Source organism: Paramormyrops kingsleyae, chromosome 14 (assembly GCF_048594095.1).
Source record: "Paramormyrops kingsleyae isolate MSU_618 chromosome 14, PKINGS_0.4, whole genome shotgun sequence".
Taxonomy (NCBI): Eukaryota; Metazoa; Chordata; class Actinopteri; order Osteoglossiformes; family Mormyridae; genus Paramormyrops; species Paramormyrops kingsleyae.
Genome location: NC_132810.1, coordinates 9,929,264 through 9,953,501, shown reverse-complemented (window position 1 = coordinate 9,953,501; position 24,238 = coordinate 9,929,264). Strand labels below are relative to the sequence as shown.

At 45.9% G+C, this 24,238-nt stretch overlaps 3 protein-coding genes across 12 annotated transcripts in view; 2 read left to right on the top strand and 1 right to left on the bottom strand.

Annotated features, from left to right (window-relative positions):
- Nucleotides 1-7,697, top strand: part of tmem63c (transmembrane protein 63C) — a 44,721-nt gene extending 37,024 nt beyond the window's left edge. For all 6 annotated transcript variants that reach the window (XM_023828530.2, XM_023828526.2, XM_023828528.2 and 3 more), the window contains 7 exons: nt 345-410; nt 828-990; nt 1,498-1,603; nt 2,465-2,632; nt 2,727-2,842; nt 3,096-3,170; nt 4,265-7,697. In XM_023828530.2, coding sequence (XP_023684298.1) covers nt 345-410; nt 828-990; nt 1,498-1,603; nt 2,465-2,632; nt 2,727-2,842; nt 3,096-3,170; nt 4,265-4,495 — 925 coding nt within the window. In that variant the 3' untranslated portion in view covers nt 4,496-7,697. The remainder of the gene's footprint in view (nt 1-344; nt 411-827; nt 991-1,497; nt 1,604-2,464; nt 2,633-2,726; nt 2,843-3,095; nt 3,171-4,264) is intronic.
- Nucleotides 7,698-11,451: 3,754 nt separating this feature from the next.
- On the bottom strand, nt 11,452-16,285 carry ngb (neuroglobin). Of its 2 annotated transcripts, none has more exons than XM_023828242.2 (5): nt 16,023-16,285; nt 15,651-15,893; nt 14,783-14,891; nt 14,570-14,689; nt 11,452-14,272 (listed from the first exon to the last, which is right to left on the bottom strand). In XM_023828242.2, the coding sequence occupies exons 2-5, from the start codon at nt 15,746-15,748 to the stop codon at nt 14,120-14,122; spliced, it is 480 nt and encodes a 159-aa protein (XP_023684010.1). In that variant the 5' UTR covers nt 15,749-15,893; nt 16,023-16,285; the 3' UTR covers nt 11,452-14,119. The 2 variants fall into 2 exon arrangements, with proteins under 2 accessions (XP_023684010.1, XP_023684011.1); XM_023828243.2 differs by having other exon boundaries at nt 15,651-15,797.
- Nucleotides 16,286-16,914: 629 nt separating this feature from the next.
- znf410 (zinc finger protein 410) lies at nt 16,915-23,926 on the top strand. Of its 4 annotated transcripts, none has more exons than XM_023828343.2 (12): nt 16,915-17,023; nt 17,629-17,703; nt 17,791-17,841; nt 17,952-18,084; nt 18,556-18,741; nt 19,133-19,315; nt 19,620-19,779; nt 21,075-21,256; nt 22,134-22,223; nt 22,419-22,541; nt 22,644-22,766; nt 23,165-23,926. In XM_023828343.2, exons 3-12 carry the CDS (start codon nt 17,809-17,811, stop codon nt 23,284-23,286), a joined length of 1,335 nt encoding a protein of 444 aa, XP_023684111.1. In that variant the 5' UTR covers nt 16,915-17,023; nt 17,629-17,703; nt 17,791-17,808; the 3' UTR covers nt 23,287-23,926. The 4 variants fall into 4 exon arrangements, with proteins under 4 accessions (XP_023684111.1, XP_072555376.1, XP_072555377.1 ...); XM_072699275.1 differs by having other exon boundaries at nt 16,927-17,027; XM_072699276.1 differs by having other exon boundaries at nt 17,014-17,127.
- Nucleotides 23,927-24,238: the final 312 nt, after the last annotated feature.

Here is a 24,238-nt window from a genome sequence, read left to right as displayed (position 1 = left end):
GTAGGTTTATCAGAACATAACTCCACCGTAACCCGGGGAGTGTCTGTACACTTCTACTGTAATTGTAGTGTAGATTTTACTCTTGTAATGGCCAGGAGGAGTTGTTGTGATGTTAGTCATGCTCTGTTACTATTTTACAAATCATCTTTTTCTGTGGCTGACACTTATTGAATCATCCTCCATTTTGTTCCCATGTGTCAGTGTCCATAACACATTTTTCTGGAGGAAGTTGAGTGAGAATCTTCCCTGTGGACTTGAACCTGTATGCCTGCCTATACAGATGTCCCTTGTTGTTGTACAGCCTTCACCCTTCCTTTTTTTACAACTTCCTTTTTTGCTTTTAGCTTGGAGGTATTCTTCAGGTGGCTCTTTGACCGCAAGTTCCTGGAAGAAAAAGTTGTGAAATTTCAGTAAGTTCTAGTGATCCCTCCCCAATGCCCGATGAGGAGCTGAAATCAGTACAGCATTAAGGTCATGGGAGTTTTACTTACACAAAAATGTTCTGAGGGCAGAACAAAAAATGATTTGTTCACAGACATACCCAATCAGATTGTAGGTTGAGGTGGATCCAAGCAACTAGAGGAGGGGGGACCAACCAATCAGATTTCTTGGTCCCGCCTCTTTTAGTCACTTGGACCCATCTGCTCTACAATCTGATTGGTTATCTCTCTGAACCAATCATTTTTTGTTCAAAATTCCCACGAGCCAACTTTAAATGCTGCACTGCAGCAGAGCTAAATGCCCTGTCTGTTTACCTAGGCTTAGATTTAGTACGGGGCACATTGACCTTTAGCAGCTCAGCCTTTGAACAGCCGCTGCTCCCGCAGGTGCATGTTCCTCCCTGACAACGGGGCCTTCTTCGTTAACTACGTCATCACCTCCAGCCTGATGGGCACGGCCATGGAGCTGCTGCGGCTGCCAGCGCTCACCGTCTACGCAATGCGCCTCTGCTTTGCCAAGTCCGAGGCCGAGCGCATCCACGTCAAGAGGGTGGGACTGACACTCACACACACACACACACACACACACACACACACACACACATGTGTGACTCACTCTCTCTGTAGGGAACTCACCACTGCTGAACGCTCAATATAAATTTAAATTATTACTAATAATTATTGATAATTATGAGGAAAGCTATTGCAGAATATTCCAGGGATAGAAAATGCACCTTCTACTTCTCATATTTCTCTATTTTCTGTCTCTTTAAATTCTGAAAGCTTTCTAAATCAGTGAGCATGCAGGGCTGAATAATGAGCATGGTGGTGTTCATGTGAATATTGCAGCCACCATTTGCTGGAGCGTCTGTCTTTCCCTGTGAGGAAAGGATCAAACAGTCCAGATAAGAGCATCATATGAGCGGACAAAGTGAGATATGAAGGAGAGTGGGGTCGTTGTTACCCCCTGGCTGAGTGTCAGCAGGAGAGCACAGCGTTCTGTGTGTGTGTGTGTATCTGTGTGAGCATATGTGTGTGCTCTCCTCTGTCCACCCAGAACCAGGCCTACGAGTTCCAGTTCGGCCTGCAGTATGCTTGGACCATGTGCATCTTCGCCGTCAGCATCACCTATAGCATCACCTGCCCCATCATCACGCCCTTCGGTGAGCATCTCCGAAATGGATCAGCCGATGGTCCAAACCGGGCTGAGGGACAGGAGCTTTCAGACGACGGACGCACTCAGACCCATAATTTAAAAACAAAGATCAAACTGTGTGCCCTGAAAGATTATCAATAGCCAAATGCTAATCAGGTATACAGGTTAGTCTGTAGTTATGCTGGTCTTGCAACAAAAATACTCTTTAGATATTAATTAGTAAAATTCACTGCCAAGACAACTCAAATGGGTATTTGTAACTATAAAGGCGTTGATGTGTCTTCAACACATTTCAGTGATCATAGTTTTGCACACTAAGCATTGACGGTTATCTAACAGTTATCTGCTCTGTGAGGGTGAGGCTAACTCAGAGGACTGTGGGTATGGCAAACCGGGCTGATTTACAGTCACCCCGCCCCATCTCAGCATGGCAGCGAGCCACGTGCCAGCCAGCCACTGCGCTCCTGCCTGCCCCCCTTAGGTTGGAATGTTTACTACAAGCCCAAGCGCCTCACACTCCCCAGAGGGAGCTGCATGCCGTGGCCGTAGGTCATATCGTCCAGAGGGCCCTGTTAAGGAACCCCCCCTTTAAGACTACCTCAGGCTCCAGGGGGACCTGGTTGTGTTCTTATCTTTAATAGTAAATTAGCTTTAGATGTTCGGCTAATGCTTTTAGTGGTAGCAGCATTACATGCACAGGTATCCGTATTGAGTAACACCTGTATATGTATATTACCCAGTATTGGTGCTGGATGCTTCACAGGGTCTCGCTTTCACGTCCATCTCCCCAGGACACCTGTATATGTATATTACCCGGTATTGGTGCTGGATGCTTCACAGGGTCTCGCTCTCACGTCCATCCCCCCAGGTCTGCTGTATGTGGCCCTCAAGCACATGATTGATCGCTACAACATCTACTACGCCTACGTCCCCACCAGGCTCAGCCAGCACATCCACTACGCCGCCGTCAGCCAGGTCATGGTGGCGCCCATCCTCTGCATGCTCTGGCTGCTATCCTTCTCCGTGCTGCGACTGGGTACTTCCTGTCTTCCCGTCTCAGATACAGCTGCATCTCTGCCTGTTTTCCTCGCCTAGCCGCTAAGCTAAAGACCCTGTCTGTCCCCCTGCAGGCCCGTTCCGGCCGGTCACCCTCTTCACCTTTGTCTCGCTGCTGTGCTGCATCGTCTTCTCCCTCTTCGGCCTGTGCCTGAGGAAACTGAGACCCCCCAAACCCACCAGCTACCAAGTCTGCACCTTTGTTTTCATTGGGGGGGGGGCATAGAGTCTAACTGTTCATATGAAAACTGAAGAAAATTTGGCTTAAATATGTAATGTAGTTATTCCATTATTTTTAATAATTAAAACCTGCCTGGTCCTATAGATAGTAAGTTGGATTTGCAGTCAGTTCAATGGTAAGATTCTCTCGTGTGGGTGTGTGTGTGCGTGTGTGTGTGTGTGTGTGTGTGCGTGACACTCACACACATTGCCCTGTGTCCCAGATGTCTGACCAGCCCACGGAGGGCGTCTTCAGTGACACGGAGAGAGGCAGCCTTTCATCGGTGCCCAACCCCAACGTATGTGTGTCTCCTACCTATGCTGCCTGCTTTGTGCAGCCTGTCAAACAGAGTCTCACATGTGACATCGCTGGTTCAGTTAAAAAAATCCTACCTCACCCCCTTTCCTTAGTCCCCGGTCTTTAAGATGTTTACAGGGACGTCAGAAATAGGGGGACCGGGGGACATATCCCCCCCAATATTGGAAGACCCCCCCCCCAAAAAAAAAAAAAATCAAGGGCACGTTCCTTATCTTTTATTATGAATCATGTCACAAAGGCCTATTCGCTACCCAACATATACCTAACAAAGACTGTAGTCCTATATCAGACAGACGCATATGGATCATATTATTATTCACCTTTAGTTGTGATATTGTACCCTAAGCTGTGTTAGTCTTACTTTAAATTATGAGATCTTTATTATTAAAAAATATTTTAAACCTTTCTTAAATAGCCTCCTTTCACAATGTAACTATTGTATGTGTGCTCATTGCGATGGTGCAATATACATTGCCCCCCTCCCCCCCAACACTGGCACAAATTCGGTCCCCCCCAATGTCAAACGGCTTCTGAAGCCATGGGTGTTTATATATTCATAGCCGATAGGAAAATGCAGAGGTGGATAGTCCAGGTTCAAAAAGTAAATATCCAGACCAAGATTTTGTTTCAACCAACCAGTTGAGTATAACAGTCACAGTCATATAGTACTCAAATGGTTGGTTGAAACAAAATCTTGGTCTGAATTTCTACTTTTTTGGACCTAAACTAACCACCTCTGATTAAATTAAGATGTGATAGTTATTACAGTATATGATCCAACCATTTATCCTGGTCAGGATCGCAGGCTATTGTATGATAGACATCATATTAATCATTAATCTAAAAAATTATTACTCACAGGTAGTAGCTTTTCTGCAGTATTAGTAATCTTTTTTAATGTATTGCCCTGACACACTGTTTTTTTAAGCTGAATAAGATACAGTAACCCTGTGCTGGATAAGGGGTTGGAAGATCAATAAGATGAAAATGGGCAGATTCTAATTCTTCCCTAAGCAACATCATCATTTTTAGGATGTTCTCGCCACCTAAATGAGATGTGTTTGCTTCTTCCAGCTTTTTGTAGCCTCCGTGCTGCAGGAGCCGGAGCTGGGTCTGACTCCTATGGCGTCCCCGGCCCACCAGAGCTACGGTGCCATGGGGAACCGGCGGGGCTCCTCGCGCGGGGGGGGTGAAGAAGAGGCGCAACCTCAGACTTACGAGACGGAGCTGCAGGACCCTCCCCCCGATCCTGAGGACCCCTTTGCCTCCAGTCCCCTCATGGACAGCCAGCTGGGCTATCAGTAACGTCCCACTCGCCCCCCGCGCCCCCCTGCTCCGAGCCACACGCGTGCCCCCTCTTCCACAGCCGCGTAACTCCAGGCTTCCAAAAGCCAAAGCAGCAAAACAAAGAGAGAACGAGCATTAATCCAGAATGGTCCTCTGCCCCGACTCCAGTTCAGCTGCCTGAAAGCCTCGGACATAGAGTTTGCTGGCCAGACCTTCTGCTGGACCTCTGTGAGAGCTCCCGAACCTTGGGCTCCAGATTTCTGGTACTGCGGTTGATGCAGGTTGGATGGATAGAAGGAAGGAGATCGGGCCTGGCCAAGATTAGGACAGAACCAGAAGATATGGTGGTGTGCAGCCCCAGAGGACCAGGAGCAGAAGTAAACTGACCATGGGGAGAAACATCTCAGAGCGTCCACCTTCTGTCACTGAGAGTCTGGCTGCATCTCATATGGCTTCGTGCTGCACTTCCTTACTTATTTGCAAAAACGTTTCCCCCCAGCCTGCCTTGTGAAGCTTGCCATATGAGGCCACAGGAGGTGGGGGGGGGTGTTAGGAGTGAGGGGATCCCAAGCAGTTTCAGAGTTTTGCGACACCTCCAAGGCGACTCCAAGGGCTCGCAAAGCCATCTGTGGTGAGAGAACATGACAGTGCTGTAGGGCAGAGTGCATCTGGGGACCGGAATGTTCTCTCCATGTCGCTGTGCAGAGGGCAAAGGAACACAGCTAAAAAAAATCCCCCATTGCTCTCTAAACCTTTGTTGCTCTTCATTGTTTTATTATGGTTTATTACCAGTTTTCTTGCAGTTATTAATGTTGTTACTGATTATTATTCCTATTACTGTTATTACTTCTACTAGTACTCTTAGGTAATCGCTATTTTTACCGCTGGAATTTGATGTCAGTGGTGAAGTATTCATCTTGTAAACGCGACACAAGGCATCAGCCGGTTTGGAAAGATGTCACACGGCAAAGCAGAAAAAAAAATGTCGGCGTTCAAACGTGTTTCGAGACACCGACAAAAAAGCAGACCCAGAAATCGGTAGCGCCGAAGGAGGAAGCAGAGTGCCGTTACCCAGTCTGCTGCTATCGCCCCGTTGCATTATGGGCCATGGACTCCCGCCGCATGCTCCATTAGGGAGACACTCTTACAGCTCCACGTCGCCTCTGCCTGACGGGCTTTCGAGGCTGGGGGGGGGCTCCTTCTGCATCGGCCCTCCATAAAGCCATTTTCCTTTCTTGCTCCAACCTTTGACCTGTACCAGTGCTTCGCAGTGTAATCAGTTCCTAAACGTTCCTACAACGTTACTCCTCTGCTCCGTTGTGACCGTGTTGCGTCCTGATCTGTCAGTTGTTGTAATGCTGCGCGATGTGTTTGGAGCAAGGGGAAAAATGCCCCCTCCCCACACCTCTTTCCAAATCCTGAATGTAAAACGGTTGAGGTTTGTATTATTCTTTATCGCTCTCTTGCTGTGCCTTGAAGAAGAAAGGAAAAAAAAGTCCTTTTGTTTGACAATCCAGCATGGCCTGAAATATGCTGCATGGAATGTATTTACAGAGCCAGGAACTGGGGGAACAGTCACATACACTAACACATCCCTCCCCATATGTAATATTCATCGGGGATGCTGCAGAATCCACTAACATGAAGCAGCCAACCCCCCCCCCCTCCCCCATTCACCTTCAGAGGCAGTTCTGAATCCCCCATGGATGGCAAGCAGGTGGCGCTCTGCCACTCTCACACAATGTGGTCTAGTGGGCAGGCTGTGGATAGGCACAGCCCCCTTTCCAGCAGCCACGGTGTCCGTCTCAGTCGCCCGTCTCTCAGTATGTAGCATAGCGTGGGCTGTGCTGTATACCAGCTCTTCAGAACTCGGAAGCTGCAGTGTACGCTGGTTTTCCTTCAGCCCTGAATTTCCCTTAGCTCTAAGGCAGCAGGTGGTGTGGAAGTCAAGGACGTGGACCCATATGTGAGCAGTGCTTGGTTCACGGCCTTGCGCCTTCAGCGAGCAAGTGACTGAATCAGAATTCAAGATCTTTATTGGCCATCTGCAGCAGGTGCACTGGAATGCTTGATCAATCAGCCACACTCAGTTACAAAGAGACTAAAGATGCAAAACAAGTCAGACAGTGCAAAACAATAAAATAGTACCATACAACACAGCACAGTCCAGCTGTTTGAGGAGGGAAATGACTGAAATGTGAACAGATTACATGGACCGTACATCGCATCTCCCAGTAATTCACGTCTTTCATGCGCCTAATGAAACGTGTGTTCCCATTCTGATTAGGCACAACTTAAAACAGAAAAGAGGGGCATGCATTGGTGTCGGCTGATATAGTCTCTCTACAATCACCACCATTGTATTATGCGCATGGGTACAGCATCTGCGCAAGTGTGATTGCCGTGGACAGGAAGATTCACCGAGTAGTCGCCATACCCACAAGGCAGTGCTTCTCACCGGATAATGAATTTCGTGATTGACAGCTACAAAACATGATATCAAGTAGGGTTGCTTGGGTGTCCTTGTCGGCTTACAGTTTTTTTATTGTTTTATCTGAGTTTGTGGGTTCTAGGATCTCTGTCATCTTTGTATTGAGTTCTTTTTTTTCTTTCTTACTAGTGGGGATTTAAAAACTATATCCTTAATTCAGTGCGCAGTGCAAGTGAATCTGAAACCAAGTCTGATTTTCTACAAACGAGTGAAACCCCAAAACTGCCAATTGCATTATGTTCACATTCATTTGCTGCCATCCGAGAGATTAATAGCAGAAAGTGTTGAAAGCATCAGGAACCGGATTCTGGAGCAGATGAGAGGAATTTCACAGCAGAGACACGCGTCCCAACCCAAATGTCTCCATGGTTTCTGTTCCTGTGACTTGTTTTACGGACTTTAAAGTTTTGCGATTCCTTCTCCAGTATGGTTTTGAATCCCTTCATTTTGACAACGGCCAGGATGGTGGGTAGAAAAAATAAAATCTTTTTTTTAAGATCATCTTGTGGAAATATATATGCAAGAGAGATGAAGTACGTGGACTGGAGTTTTTCATTTTCAAGATTTTCCCTCTAGAGTTCCAGTAACCCTGGCAATGTAAATAGGAACTGTGTCCATAAAGTTAAATCACAACAATATTTTACTAATCCTGTGATACCCCATTCATCTGTTGTCTTGGATATGCAAACAATGAGTTTTCTGAATATAATAAATTCAAAGTGAATACAATCGCTGTGGTTGGATAAAGGTTTGTTTATTCATAAATAAAATTACAGTGTAGGCTGCAGGTCATGCAATCTTACCGCAAACTGTGAGATAACAAACATCGCGTATAATTAAAAGTGTGATTTCCATCATCAGACAGATACTGATCCGCTTCGGGGATACGGCAGCTATTTCCAGCTTTATTTTTATCCCTCGCAGGAAATTGGTCAGCGTGCCGGTCCCCTGGCAAAATTCTAATTATAGTTTCAGCCAAATCTTTTTTTTTTTCTCAAAAGAATAAAGGAAAACAAACATTCTGTCATTTGGACCTAAATGTGGATTTTACACAGAGCAGAGATTGAAGGACGCAGCGCTGGATAATGACCACTCTCATCCGCTGCTGTTTTTGTGTCGAGAGCCTTTGAAGTGCCGTGAGTTCAATTAAAGATGGAGTCTCTCAACATGCCCCCGCCCCCACGACCCTTCTCCCACCACCGCAAGCCACAGTTCTCATGCAGGGCAGGTACTTAGGAGTTCAAGAGGCAGACAGCTTTCAGTCAGAAAGGCCATTTTTATGTGGCGCTCAGCCTTAATGGGCCTTTCAACTGAAAACATCTCATTGCTAGTCGGAAGGTTCCGGGAGTAGAAACTGCCAGATAAAATGATGGTGCTTTTTGGAGCCTTTGTGTGGCTGAGACAGCAACAAGACCAGGAGATGGGCAGCTCTTCTGATACCAGAGGGTACAAAGGAATGATAGACACAGAAATACATGCATTTTCTGTTCCTTTGAAGAAAAAGAGGCATGTGGAGCTGCATAATAAGCAGGGGCAGAGCTTTCCACTTTAAAAATGAGAGCACACAAATAATCAGTTATTTATAAATTCACTTATGGTAAAATTACACTGCAGCAAAGCAGTTTCAATAGATCTGTGAGATTTAATTTTCTTCTGTAATCATAACCTTCCATTATGGTGCGATTAATTAGAAGTCGTGGTAGGCGGCACCCATTTAGAGGTAAAAAAAAAACAGCTAAACTATTTGCATTGTTTGGGAGCAGAGCTGCATTTTTGTTTGATAGAGTTGTTCTGTGGACATTATGGTTCGACTGGATTTTCACCAGATCCAAAAGTCACACTGCCTCCCCCCCCCCCCCACCCACAGTCTCTCGAGTGCTGAATGGTGTGATCCTCCACAGGGAAGAGTAGCTAATCTCCAAGGAATGTAGCCTTGTATTGTTGGGGGACAGACTTACGAGCCCAAGGTGTCAGGCCTCACAAAGCTTGTTTCATGGTTGCAGAGATGGCGTGAGTGTGTCTAGCTGCTCTTCTCGAGCCTCTGCTTCCTTGGCCCTGTTGTGTTGGGGGGGGGGGGGGCAGTGCCAAGGGCCCCTGACTGCTCCTCAGAACCTCCCTTCATACACGCTACGTCATTGGCAGCTGGAGGTGCATGCGGCATTCTTAGGCAGGTCAAGCCCCAGCATCAATCAATTGCAGCCTACTTCTGCCTGGCTTTTCCTCTAAATCAGAATTTCCCACTCTAGTCCCCGGGGACCCACAGTCTGTGCTCATGGGAGAAAATGTTCTGAGGGCAGAAGGGAAAATGATGGTTTCAGAGAGATAACCAATCAGATTTTAGAGGAGGCGGGACCAAGCAATCAGATATTCTGCCTCTAGTTGCTGGGACCCACCTCCCCTATAATCTGTCCATGTTTTTGCTCCCTCCAAGCTCTCTGCCAGACAGTCCACAGTTTTGCTCCCTACTAAGAGCAGGAGGCAAAAAGGTGGACTGCCTGTGGATCCCCGAGGACCGGATTGGAAACACCTCTCTAGATCTTTCATATCCGATGGATGCATCCCTGTATGGAAGGCAAAAATCATGTTTGTTGGCCACTACTCATGCTGCCAACTTAACTCTTAGCAAGTAACACACTTTTTTCAGCAATCCATCTTTGCTGCACAAGGAGGCCGTTCCTCAGTTACCCTCACGGCATTATTTCTGAGTTCTGGCTTCCTGGCAATGAGCCTGATCCCATAACAGAGGCCACGACACCCATCGATCAAACTGCGCTGATGACTCATGGCAGCCATGTGAGGTTTTGCTGAGTAGCTGGAGATTCGAGAGAGGCTGGTTCGGGTGCCAGGCCGCGACGCTCCGGCCAAGCCTCCGCTGCACATCCCCCAGCCTCCTGTCAAAACGGCATGGCTTTCCTCTAACGGCCAGCTGTGTTCGTTTCCTGTGCTAATGGGACTTTTTTGCTGTGAGAGAACCTAAAAATAACAAGGAAAAGACCCATATTTCACCAAAACAAGTAATGCTGCGTTTCAATGTGTAAATCGACCAATACAATATACCCTTCCCAACATTCCTTTCTTCTCAGAATAGCACCACCGCTATGCTACATGTTATGACAATTTAGCCAGGAGCTAACAGGACTGATCTTAGATGTTTGCTTATAATCTTTAATGTGGGTCAGGTATCTGTCGCCATATCTTATCTTTCCATTTTTATCTTTTATTCCCGTTGTACTGATACCTATGTAGTCTTATCACGGTAAGATCTCAGAGCCTGCTGATCGGAGAGCACTAACCTGATTAGCATATTAGCCTGTGTCTGCTGCAAGCGCCTCTCCATTCCACCCCATTGGGCCCTGCTGATTTAATATCGCTGCCCTACACTGGACTGTGCACCTACCAAACAAACAGCACAGTTGCACCTCGACAAATATGCTGGGTTGCCATGGAGACACACAACCTCCCGCATCCCAAAACACACTGCGGACTTCTAAAAATAATGTATGCCTGGCTGTTTTTCTCATTTGCTTGTTTTCCGAAGAAAACTCTGAGGACTCTGTGATCCCTTGAAGTGTGTGCGTATGTGCTAATGCATTTTGTGTGTCAGGGGATGGGGGGGGGCTCAGTGTGTGCCAAAACAGGTATACCTGGGGGTATGAGTATGACATAATCCATCACAGAATCCAATTCGTACACAAGTATAAATAACTTCTACTGCACATTCATAAAGTAACATATTTAAAGTTATTAAATTGTTCAACAAAAAATGTCTATGCTATGGTTTCTATAGCAACATAACCTCATAAAGCTTGAGAAAGGCCAGCTATTCTTGTATATTATTGTCATTAATATATAATTTTCCAAGCAACTTTTAAACTTTTATGCAGCTTGATATTTTACCGGATCAGTTAGGACCAGTGCTCAGGTTCTAGAGCTGTGGTCCCCCTGGGCCATGAGCCACTATCCATCAGTTCAAGTCCCTGTAATATAAATGCCATACAGCTGCTCTAACAGGTCAAACCCATTGCTGCTGCTTCAAATGGCTAATAGGACTATGCTGGGGCCACAGCCGTCAGAGCCGACCTCGGTCTCAGACGGGATGGTTCTGCAAAATCTTTGTCAATTACATCTTCGACCACACGAGTCACACTTTTTTCCAGTGTCATTTTTGTACTTGCTTTCACGTTCTGGGAAGGGACTGCACATCAGTGCAGAGATCAATCGTTTTCCTCAGAATTTAAAATGACTTTTGTGTAATAAGGGAGAAGACCCACATTCAAATTATCCCTGTTTCATCTTTATACCCGGCGGATGAGGGGATTCAGACGGAACACTTATGTAACACAGAAAAATCAACACAGGAAGAAGTCAAGCATAATGCAATTGTATCTAGCAATGAACCAAGCTCTGTCCCCTTTAAGCAAATGCAAAAGACTGACCCAGAAAGACAATGAAGAAAAAGCCCTTTTTTAATCTACACACAAGAGAACCTTTATTTAGTTTTAATAACCAAACATATGACATATCATGTTTATACAGATTAACAGATCGCTTGTATGAGCTGCATGGTCAGAGAGAACGTTTGCATTTTGTTTCAGAGGTGTTTCTGGTTGCCAGATGCTCAGGGTGAATTCTTGGCTGTCCAAGGAGCAGTTGTACCATCGAGGTAGACATTGAAACAATTCAAACGTATTGGGTACGCAAATGCAGCGATTGCTAACACCTTCGGTTAAATGTGGAATAATCAGGAAAGCACTTGCTTGGTACTCTGCACGGAGACAGAGGAGAGGTTGAGGAACATTGGACCACCTGCATAATCAGCTTCTAATCACCGGAAGGACCTTCACACCAGTGGGAGTAGGAGGGAGCACAATAACTGATATTATGAAAGGTTTCCAGTCTTTCTTAAAGAGCAGATGCTAATTGCAAGCAGAACAGTGTGGCTCTCAGAGACTCTGGGTAGGAAGAGGTTTCCTTTCTGATGCTAAAACTGTAAAACGGGATAAAACTGAATTTTAAAACCCAGGTAGTCAGAGCAAATTCATTAGGAAAATGTAACACCAGAAACATGGTGATTAAAGAGATTGAGAGCAAATTGCAGCGATTTAATCTGACATTTCAATTGACGGTGAACATTTGAAAGTATGATTTAAAGCCAAAATAAAGAGGTATATGTTGAATCAATCACCTTTAGACCACCAAATGGACAGAGTAATTCACCATGAAAAAAAACATCTACACTTCACTTTCACTAGCAGGTAACAGTCACTATTTAACACTGGTCTAAGACAGAAACCGATTTGTCCACAGGAACATATGGAAAATATAAAAATAAATTCTATCTAATGAATAATCATTCTAGACAGCAACATATACAGTACATTACACACCAGCAGCTATATTCAAAAACAGTCTTTAAGTGTTTGCTTGATGATTACATATCTATCACCGCAAAACATCCTTCGTATGTTGCTCATATATTTGCAATCAGGTGCAGAAATGACACCAGGCCCTCAAACCAGGAGCACGTCAAACTGGGGACAGTGGACACCTTTGGTCCCACCGCGCCATCCTCATCTCCTTAAAATGTCAAAGCGGGTACCTCCAATGTGTAGAAAAGGCCAGCCTGAAATCTGAGGATCGCTGTTATCAAGCCCGGTAGATTTGCAGAGTTTAATTAGCCTTATTGTTGCTAAACCAAGGTTGGAAATTCATCAGCCTGACGCATGTTTTCCTATTACCGATGCTCTTTGATTGATGCTAAAATTACAACCCCAGCTGGTCAGTATGTGCAGATCAGAACACAGTAATATATAACATTAAACACACGCCCTACAGTGATAACAGTCATGTCAAATGGATTGAAATAACAGTCAACTCAAGTTTAGTTAAGCAGATAAACAAATGTATAATAAACTCATCAAATGTGCATCCCCATAACCTCCACTCAGAGGGGGAAAACCATGTCACATGAGTACCTTTGGAATAAGGCGCTGTGAGTATATTGTAACAGTCATAAAGATCACACAGAAAAGCTTTTTTTAAATATATTGTCCCTGCATACCTGATGAAACACAGTCACGTTAAGGATTGAATATCTTATGTTATTTGTTACTTTTTCTTTTGTTATATTAAAGAAATAGACCTTTTTTTGATAAAAACCAAAGTCCAGGAGGACATTTGTTCAATCGTCACAGTTCTCAAGCTCCGTCCTTAAGCTTCCATCTTACACAGCTACTTTAGTACTTGAAATGGCTAATATTTCCACCAGAGATAACAACATAGTATCAATAACAAAGGATTCAATCAACAAAATGTATGTATATACTATCTCACTGTTCCTATGGAAACTGGTGCCACAAAGTGAATGGAATAGCCTCGTAGTGAGTGTTGCCAAAGGCATGTCACATTATTTAAAATTGCAATATATATCAAAGCACAGAATATATTTATCAGACTGAAGTTTAAGCACTACTTGAGCAAACGTTAATGTATATATATATAAATATAAATATCAGGTATGTATGGTATGTCAAAAAGCACTGAGATCCAAAGACCTCTTTAAAAACCTCTGCTGTTACTTGCGACCATCCTCAGTATTTCTGTCTGTTTAGGGAAAGAAGCTGTTGGATATTTCCGGAAACCACAGATCGGCCGGTGATGCTGAGTCCTTCCGTCAGCAACTGGGTGACTTGCGTGAGTTAAACACGAGACGCCACAACATCACCACTATCTTCAGGCCTTAAAGAGGGAGTAGAAAGCCGCTTCGGATTTATGCCGAGCGTCTGTAGTCTGAAACCAAAACCCACTCACAGAGTATTTTTTGAGCGTGTTCCACAGACTGTCCCAGCTAACACATAACATTTGCATGTCTTCCCTGCAAAGGCGTAGAGACACACCACACTGTCACCCCTGCGATTTCGGCGTATCGGCAGCGCGAGAACGTTATGCGAGGACGTTATGTGCTAGCTGGGTCCCTGCCATTGAAAGCCACCCGCTAACAGCACTCCCGCGCTTCATCTCTCCGTCAACTCCTCCCACCGTCAGACCCCGTGGCACATAAAAAAATGAAAATGCTTTCGACGGTAAAAGCTACAACTACGACGTGTCTCCACGTTGACTGGTTGATTGGTGGATCCCTTGACTGGGAAGGCTCAGTCGCTGCCACGCTCACCATTCTGGGACCAGCCGCTGCTCATGGCCGCCACCACGATGCTGTACATGTTCAGCCACGCCTGCTGCAGGGCAGCTGTGTAGGCGGCACCCAGGCTGTGCTGCAGCATGTAGAGCAGAGACTCTCCCACCACCTGCGAGAAAACCAAACACAGAGACACAAAAGGCCCACAGCAGAGGAAGGCTGTAATAAAAGTAGCAACTCAATCACCTTAATTCAGTTCAGGACTGACATCTTGTGGACCCTAAACACATCAGTATAAATAGATACTGCTTGTAAACACCTTAAATTTATGCTTCAGAAATCATCTTGAGAAAATGTTTGTATAAATTTAATGGATATTTTCTGAGGAAGATGGAAGAGATGAAGACATCTTTAAAGAGTATGTCTTGGTGTAGTTGTGGGGGGGGGGGGGGGGGGGCACACTCACGGCAAATGACTGAGTCTTAACCCCGACAGCTTGATGCTTCCGTCCCAAGTTCAGCAGGTAGTCCTCCAGAGAGTGGAGGTCGTCCAGGTTACTGACAGCCGCATCAATCACCAGCATCACCTGAAGAGCAACACGTGGACCCAAGGAGTTTGACAGCCCCTTCAAAGAGAGCAGGTCATGAATAGGCAAACCATGGTCTTGGATGGTGCTCACCTTGGTAACGTGTTCCAGGAACTCAGGGCTGGAGAGACAGTCCTGTGCAGACTCCTGTTCGGTGTTGTAACTGAACAAGCTGAGAAGCTCTGGGTCTAGCTCAAATAACCTGCCAAAACGTAATCGATCAGGGCTGACCGTAAATTAAACCACAGAATCTGTAGACATTCCATGGCTATGGCTATCAAACCGGACCAGGTGAGTAGAAGCTTTGCTTAATGGTGTCATCTTTTTGGCAGTTATACGATACATCCATAACTGCATATTATGCATCTTATTCAGATGTGGTTCTTATTGTAATGGTGGATGTGACCTGATGTGGAGGGATTACCAATTCCACATCTCGTTAATAGGTAGTCGTTCAAAATATAGACCTTACTGTCGCCAAGCAACAAGTAAAGCCTCCTATTCCACGATGGCAGGGGGATGAGAAGCCGACGGTGTTGTTCCCCGTCTCTCTGTGTCAGTGCGTGGGAGGTTCATTAGCACAACATTGACTAAGAAGAGCATGTCTGCCCCCCCCCCCCCGTTACCGCACTTTTCAAATCCCCTCCAGGCTCTTTTCTGGCACTTAGCGTGGCTGTCATCACAGATATAGTCGCAATATTGTTCCAAATGCCTTCATCAGGATATCTCAGCATAAAGGCATGGCTGGGACTAGTAGGACTCCTGCATATTTACGTTCAGATACACAGCTGGTGCTACGTTCACAGGTGGAACTATGCTTTTGCATATTTTATAAGTAGTGAATATATGATTATTCACATCTTAGCGCGTTAGGGAGCCTGCATGTGGCTGGCAGGATGTTCCTGGTCACTTCACAGCAGAGACCTACCTGATCAGCAGCACCCGGCAGCCGTCCGCTTACCTGCTGAACATGACGACCCCGTGCGGCACTTTGTTCTTCCCGAGACTTTCCCAGCTGTCTCGGATCAGCTCCTTATCTTTCCCAGTCAACTTCTCCATGCTGTCGGTGCTGAGCGGAGCCGCCCCCCTGGACGTCGGCCTTTGGATGCTAAGGAATCGACACGGACCGGCTCTCACAGAAACTGCCGACCCATAACACGCCCCGGAGACGGACCCCCGCGGGGGACAACTTCTGTTCAGACTCCTGGGAACAAAGTGGAACACTTTTGGACCGACAGTTGCACCCCCCCTTGGAAAGCTGGAGACGAGGGGGCGATCGCCACAGTGTCCAGAATGCGCCCAAGCCCAAAGCCCCCTGGGGGGGGAGGCATACCTTTGGATGCTGGCTCAGAGGATCCTCACTCCCGGTCCGTCAGTGGAAAGGCTGGCCAGAAGGGTGGCACCTGTGCAATCGGACTCGGCGATGCCACAAATGAGGCAGGGAGGCAGCCCCGGGGCTCCTGTGTCACTTGGGCTACCGTCTCTCTCCCACTCACTCTCTGCCGCTTTGTTCCAGTGAAGGAAAGCGGGAGCGCTCACTCGCTCTCCTCCGCAGATGCAGAGACCCACAGCTCCCTCTGCAGGTTGCTGCGCTGAGCTGCGGGTGATTAGGGCTGACCTTACCTTTAGCCAGCCTCCCCCCCCCCCCCAGCCACCCACCCTACAGAAAAAGGAGAGATGTAATTTCATAAGGGACATATGTCTGGCTGCGGATCAGCAATGTCTCCAAAACAGATTCACAGGAGCTGTGTATGTAATCGTAATGAGGATATGTAATGATTATATAAAAATTTAAATGATATACTTTCAGTTGTTTTGGTGGGTTAAGAGATATTCCTGATATTTGATGATGAATATTGCTACGAAAGTATTAGATTCATAAGACAGTGTAACCAAATCCGGCAAGCAAAAGAAAAGTTTAAAAGCACCACAGAACATGAAATGCCACATGTTAAGTTGTTTCTTTGGAAAAGTATAATAAGGGGCACAACGGACAGGATATATGACCACAATGTAACAGCGCCATTGAGAGGGATTACTATTATACTGATCACTTAATTTGCTTCAGTGCGTATTTATACATGTATATAGATTAGCAATAACTGAAATATACCTGAAATATCTGGTGAGATGACATCCTTCTGCATAATATCCTCTCAGTGCAGCTCTGATTAATTGCTCTTTTTGCGGGCCGCGGCAATCCGAGAAGCTCGTTCGGAAAATCAAAAAAAAAAAGTACCCGGAGTGGTTTGTCCCATGAGAGAACCCGTAGGAAGGAACTGTTTGCGTTGATCGGAGGGTGACAAAAACCAAATAAAGAAACTTGGAGACACTGTGAGTATGTATCACATAGGTAAAGTTGTAACTTGTAACAGCTGTTAAAGCGTTGTATAAAAACATCGGTAATACCGGGAGATCATCAGTGAAATTAAAATGAGGTAGCTAACACTATTGCTAGCTATGTTGCTGCACTATAAAGCTTCGCCGGTACTATAGAAGTTAGCTAGCGGTATAGATTTTGGAAAAGGCTTCTGAAGCAAACACTATAAGTAACATTAAAATATAATCTGGCCTTCGATGAAGGTATTTATTTATTCAAAGATACATTGTTGTATAAATGATTGTTGAAAAACGTGTTTTTGTTTAGGTAGCTAGCGCTAGCTATTCGCTCCCGTCTGTAGTTCCAGTTCTAATATACCGGTGTGGGCAGTGTTATCGTTTCCTTTTTTGTTATCTAGTGTTTTAATGGTGTTATCGCATGTGTTGGGGTTTCCTATTTTGGTCTGAATTTGTGATGAAAAGAGATCGGCAGTCGTTTACTACAACTTGCACGTAATTAAGTTGTGGCTGATTGGTTGTAGTTAGTTATGGTGTAATATATACATGATAGTCTACCCGTTTGGGCTATAAAGTAATGTAAACATTTGTGGTCTCGGTAGTAATCTGGGAACCGGGAGATGACAATCGCTACTGATTCACGACGCGAGTGACACAGGCTAACTACGTATTTCAAGGTGGGTATAAACTCAGTTAGAAAGGGGAAATTTATGCAATACTATTTTTTTTGGTTCCTAAATCCACTCTCTGCACCACCCGTTTAGAACTATTTCGCCGAATCCATGCTCTCTGATGAACTGGACCCCAAACCCGAGGTACTGCATGGCGTTTCACCCTGTCAAATGTACTTATGCAATAACGTTTACACACTATGTCGATGCTGTTTACACTCAAGTTTGTGGCTGTGCAACTCTGTTCCCAACAGCTGCTGGTCGAGTTTGTACAGAACGCCTCGATTCCTCTGGGGCACGGATTGGAAGAGTCTGACCCCAAAGACACTTGCCTACCTCTGCTTCCAGCTTCTGACAGCTCCCTATGTAGCCAGCTTCAGCTGACCGGTAATTAACTCGCCAAGGCTCTGGGCGGTGCGATGCTGATCGGTGACTTACCTGCCCACGCAGGTCAGAAGAAGAGCCTTATAGACATTTATATATGCACTATTGCTTTACGAATGGAAGAATGTCAATGAACTGCCTTATTTTGAAAGATGGTGGTTTATGTCTTTTTGTTTAGCATTTGGGAGTCCAGTTCCGAAGCAGGGTGTTGCAGTGATATGAAATGGTGTTGTGTGAAATGGTGGTGGACTTGTCAATGGACACTGGGGTTGCAAAGGGGCAGAAACTTTCCATTCTATGGGAAGTTAAGCTGGGGAATGTTAGAAACTTTCCAGGGAAATTTACAGGAATATATGGGAATTAATGGGAAAATTCCCAGAAATTTGTAACCCCAATGAACACGTACACATTGATTGCCTCTGGCTTGTGGTTGCTCACCGTTGGTCACTCTTTGTCCCCCCCCCGGCCCCTCAGAGGGCAGTCTGAGCCATGCGGACTCTCCATCGCTGTCGGAGTATGAGGGTGACCGGGAGCCCCTGGTGGTCCAGCTGCAGCCCCACCGTGGGGTGGCACTGTCTCCAAGCCCCAGCCCACCCTCCATCCTGCATGACCTGCAGCACTCAGACAGCACCTCCTTCATCCTGCTCAACCTGGCCAAAGGTAACAGCCACCAGAAACCAGGCGCTGTAAGACCAGGACTGCCAGTCTGCTGTTTCTGCTCAGCTTTCGCACATAGAACTTCGGTCCCATGGCTGTAGATGGCAGCAAAAAACCAATTCTCCAGGATGCAATTTTATTTTGGCCTGAGGCCCATATCTGTCCATTTATCGACGTGAATATAGATCATAATCAGTATCTTGATTCCAGATGTACTACCTTTTGGTCACATAGTTGACACTTGAGTGACAAGTGCATAGATACTCTGATGAATATAAATTATGGTCAAAAAACACTTTTTGCAAAAACATGGTCTGTCTTTGGGTTCCCGAGGACACACTGAGGTACGCGGTTCCCCGTATCGCTGACTTTCGTCTGCGTCTCCATCCGGCAGGGCTGGCCGCCTCAGCCGAACCACTGGTGTTCGTTCAGGATGAGGCGGAGCAGGAGGTGTCCGCGGGCGACGGTGTCGATGGCAGCGCCCCCTGGTACCTGCGCGTTCAGGAGCTGGCTCATGACAGCCTGATCGCCGCCACACGTGCCCAGCTGGCCAAGGACGCCAAAGCCAGCAACAACAGTAATGTCCTTGGCTTCTGCAGCAGCGGGATAAAATATCTGAAAGGAATGCTGAGGAATAATTACAACATTGACTTGGTCTATGTCTATGAATACATTTATTCCTGGATTTTACTCCAGTCAACCCAAAATTTATTATAAGCTTTTATGGCTGTACAAGTCAATATGATGTTAGTTTACTGTAAAGTAAAGCAACCAGCAATATACACTTGCTGGTTGCTTGCGAGATGGGAGTTGAGATCAAAGATGTTGTTTGGAACATTCCCATCCTCGTGGCTATAATCCTGTTTCTCCGTCACTGACAGACGAGCACCTGCACAGCTACCCATCTGAGGGACCAAAGAAAGAGACTCCGCTTGAGGATGAGCGCCCCACCCCAGAGAGAACCCTGCGATGCACCTTCGAGGGCTGCCGGAGAACCTTCACCTGGCCAGCACACCTCAAGTACCACCTCAAAACCCACAAGTAAGACCCTTTCCTTCTAGTGCTTTGGGGTCCCATCGGTCACTCTTGATGCTGAGGCTCATACCTCATTTCCACCAGCATGGAGCTGGTGCTGTTACTGGGCTGGTTCTCATTTGGTGCCTTTTGAGAACCAACTTGCGTTTCCACCGGCTTCAAAAAGGCATGGAACAAAAATGTTACGTAGGAAGTGAAAGTGAGGTAAAGGTTAATCTGTATTTCGTATTTTGCAGTTATTTTTCTGAACTGGAAAAAAAAGTTTCCATAGTATGACTTGTTGCACACTGTCTCTCTTTCCTGTATCCACTTTTGTCTCTGAAGTCTGTGTTTAAGTGAGTTTATTCTCCTTTTAAGGATCGCACAATAAAGGAGTCTGCTAATAACTGAACTTTGCAGTCTGCCTCATGATCTCTTTGCCACTCAAACGCTACAATATTTCATCTATTCAAACTGTGACCAATTTATACATTTATTATTAAGTCTGGCCAGCCGAATGATCTTTCGTATTTCACAGAACAAAAAAACACGGTGTAATGTTGCATCATTTATGTTTTAGTGCAAGTTAACATTTTACGTAAAGTATCTTATTTTCAGCAAAGACATTCTGTTTTAAGCTATTTTTATAACATTTTGTCTCCGTAAAGGCTCCCCTATCTGTGTGTGAGTTTATTCTCGCTTGCTGTTTTTTCCAGTGTCCTTTTAAAGATCGTGCAGTAATGCTAAATACTGAACTTTGCTGTCTGCCTCATGATTTCTTCACCACTCAAATGCAATAATATTTTCTTTATTCAACCTGCGACATATTTATATTTTATTATTAAATCTGACCAGCAGATCGATCTTTTTCACAGAATAAAAAAAAACCTTATTTCACTAATAAGCTGGCAAGTTGGTTCACTGCCAGCTCTGCCATTATTAGACTAACTGTATCGGTTATGGATTGAATTTTCCAGGTATGCATTAGGTTTGGACACCACAGCCCGTCCCACTCTCGCTGACGTTATGGTGCTACGTTCTGAGCCCAGCTTTTCTGTGGTGCCGCGCTGAAGCCATTTTTATTGGCGCAGGACCATTTTTTTTGCGGGGAAACGACATGGAACCAGTGCCGGAATGGGAAAAAGTCTGGCACCGGCACTGTGTTGGTGGAAACAAGGCTTTAGGCATCAGTTCATTTAGCAAATATAGTCATGGTTCCGTAATGCGTTCTAAGGGAATTATACTGCATATACTAAGTGATCCCAGCAGGCTGAGAGCAGGACACGAGATGGTCTGACAGCCCTGTGTCAATCCACCCGCAGAAATGACCGGACGTTCCGCTGCGGCGCCGAGGGCTGCGGCAAGAGCTTTTACGTGCTGCAGCGGCTGCAGGTGCACATGCGCACGCACAACGGCGAGAAGCCCTTCATATGCATGGAGAAGGGCTGCGGCAAGAAGTTCACCACCGCCGGCAACCTCAAGAACCACAAGCGCACACACACCGGTTTGTGTTCCAGTATAGCGCCACCCAGGGGCCCTGCTCTGTCCTGCAGCCAGTTCACCCACTGGCATGCCAGCTTACCCTATTTAAAACATGGATCAGTGGGTACTCAACAGAATGTTCTGATCCCTCTTTACAAAATCATCTTTCCATTGAGTTATGGCACTTTTCCACTGACAGGAACCAGACTGTACCCGACCCGTACCGTGAAGAGAGACTAGTGCTAACTCGCTTTGGTTTTCCACTGCAGAAGGGTCAGCTCTGTAAAGGCATTGCTGGGTTTGGAGAGCGACAGAGACATAAAACCGAAGAGACGCTTATTTACCGCTCACACGGTGTACTTCATGATGTACTGTGTGCTAATTTCTACTAGCAGATCTGTGGCAATGGTCATGTTAGCATTCAGTACTAGTGGAATTAGCATTAGATTGTGTAAATTTGCATTATGAATCCATCCTGTTCAGCCATTCTTTTTTAAGTAGGAGTTTGGAAATTTTCAAGTTCCAAATTCATCAATACGTCATGGTGTGCGATACTAATAATGAATAATATATATAGAATGTGCCTGTTTTTCCTTTAGATAATCCATGTGCAGAACACTGGTATTTCCAGGCATTTAGACCAATCAGGTGACGATGACACAACTTGGTTTGGTCACGCTTTCGATCCTGCCAGTAAACAGGGCCATGTCTGCCTGTACGGCTTGCACAATGTACAATGAAAAAGAGCAGTATGGCTCTTTGTGGTGGCAGTGGAAAAGCACCATTAGGGTTTTTATCAGTGCACGCATTTGGGGTGGGGGTGGGGGGGGGGTATGGTCACTGTATTGAGACCTGACCGCAAAAATCGTGCACTAAAAGTGATGTTTTGCATCTACCAGGTGAGAAGCCTTTCCTGTGTGAAGCAGTAGGCTGTGGGCGTTCCTTCACAGAGTACTCCAGTCTGCGCAAACACATGCTGGTGCACTCCGGTGAGTGTGTGTGTGTGTGTGTGTGTGTGTGTGTGTGAGGTGGGGTGGCTCATGACAAGGGTGGGTAGCAGACGTGGACTGGGGATGGAACCACCCCTGCCTTGTCCTGTTCCATCCCCAGCCCATATCACGCACAGCTGGCTGGAAATGGCACCTGGCTTAAGCTGGCGTCTCTGCCGGCCTGCCCTCCTCCAGGCGAGAAGCCCCATCAGTGCGGCATCTGCGGGAAGACGTTCTCCCAGAGCGGAAGCAGAAACGTTCACATCCGGAAGCGGCACAGCGGCTCAGCGGCCGATAGACAAGCCAGCAAGGACGCCGGTAATTAGTGCTCAGAGTGCAGCAGAGTGTTTGAATAAACCATGGTGGTCTTGCTGTCCCATGCGGATACCGATTGACATGTGGTGTTATCGCCGTCGGAAGGGGAAGCACTAACGCACAGCAGCCTGCTGGAGGACCGCGGGGTGGCAGGCGACAACATGGTCGCCATGACGACCTCCATGGAGCCCATGAGCCTTCACCAGACGATGCTGCGAGTGCAAGGAGGTGGCTGTCAATCATCCCCACTGTTAAAATTGACAAACATCTGAGGCACAGTAAACAGTCTGGTGATGTGAACGCTGCCTCATTTCAATTAATGCATTTTAAAAAGAAAGTGTTTACCAGCACTGAATTGTAACTCGATTGATTAGTTGTAGTTTAATTATTTTCTTCTATTTCATTTCTACCCACACATTTTCATAAACTGAGCAGACAATTTTTGGAGTAAATCTTGCAGTGAGTAGGAGTCTTTTCTGTATCTTTAAGAAATTTTGCTAAAAATGTAATAGACATTTTTTAGCTCAAATGCCTCATAGTGCATTTTGCATTAAAAATGCCTCTATAGCTCACACACTTTTCCCCTCCTGTGTAACTGTTGCCCTGTCTGCTCACACTCTTTCTAGATTCCTTGGTGGAAGACAGTCCCTCCGCCTCTGTAGTTGTTCTCTCCCAACCACATGACCTGGTCACCATGGCGACAGAAGGGCACGGCTACGGGGAAGAGGTTGTGGCGCTGCTGCAGTAGTATTTGTACATTGGAAACTCTATATATAAAGTCATGAATGAAATTCATTCATGATGGTTATTCTGGATCTTCCAGTTGCAAATAAACAGAAGGTGTGTGTTTTTTCTTTATATTCGGGAGGGATCCCAAAACACAGAGTGGAAGCCAATGTAGGACTTCAACTGATGTGGGACGTGGTGGGGAAATTTCTCTCAGTGATGGCATTTGAATTGTAAAATAGCTTACTTTACCGGTACGTAGCTCTCGAAATAGCCAGGTGTTGACTAATGGACCTAACAAAAAAGAAAAAGTCTGGCTGTTCCCCTGGCTTTTAATGGAGGCCTCTGGTCTGTATCTTTATGCTGAGCTGAAGGAAAGTGCTCATTACCTTCACGGTGCTCAGGACAGCTGTCTGAAGCTGATAAGAAATAATTCATTCAGACTTCATGTAAAATATCAGGGTGTGTAAACCTGTTTCCTCGGGTCTAAGGGACTGTAGCTGCCATATTGCAGGCTATGACAAACGCAGAGTGTTCTGTATAAATGCCACTTCCGTTTGTAGCACAAATAGCTAAGCGATCTAGACTCCCCGAATCAGATAACCATTGTAAATGGTGAACGAGCTCTTAATTGGTAAATTATTAAATGACTGAAACACAAATGTTAACGATATGTTGTTTTTTCCCCCCATTCTTATTTCGTCTGACCACACGTGTGTTTTGCAGTCAGTTTGTTTGTCTAAGTGCTACTGGCAGTTCTTTCCATGCAGGCCACACAGATGTACAGCATGTTCCCTTATACATCGGGACGCCCGAGCTGAAAATGTCCTGGGACTGTGCTTGTTTGTTTGGGGTCCAGTTTATCCAGGGAGGCCATCCTGAATCTATAGCCATCTCAGCGGCTGGTTTGGGAGCAGCCGTGTTTCTCGGCACGGCCCATCGCAGGCGGACCGTGAAAATACCGTAGCGTAGCC

Bases quoted from the DNA above. Each gene is read 5' to 3' on its own strand.
- ngb (XM_023828242.2), bottom strand. From the start codon at position 15,748: ATGGAGAAGTTGACTGGGAAAGATAAGGAGCTGATCCGAGACAGCTGG. The intron at 14,690-14,782 runs GTGAGCACCATC...GTTGCTCTTCAG, and splicing joins TCCTGGAACACGTTACCAAG to GTGATGCTGGTGATTGATGC. The intron at 14,273-14,569 runs GTGAGTGTGCCC...GTTTTCTCGCAG, and splicing joins TTAAGACTCAGTCATTTGCC to GTGGTGGGAGAGTCTCTGCT.
- znf410 (XM_023828343.2), top strand. From the start codon at position 17,809: ATGCTCTCTGATGAACTGGACCCCAAACCCGAG. The intron at 18,742-19,132 runs GTAACAGCCACC...TCCATCCGGCAG, and splicing joins CCTGCTCAACCTGGCCAAAG to GGCTGGCCGCCTCAGCCGAA. The intron at 21,257-22,133 runs GTTTGTGTTCCA...TGCATCTACCAG, and splicing joins CCACAAGCGCACACACACCG to GTGAGAAGCCTTTCCTGTGT.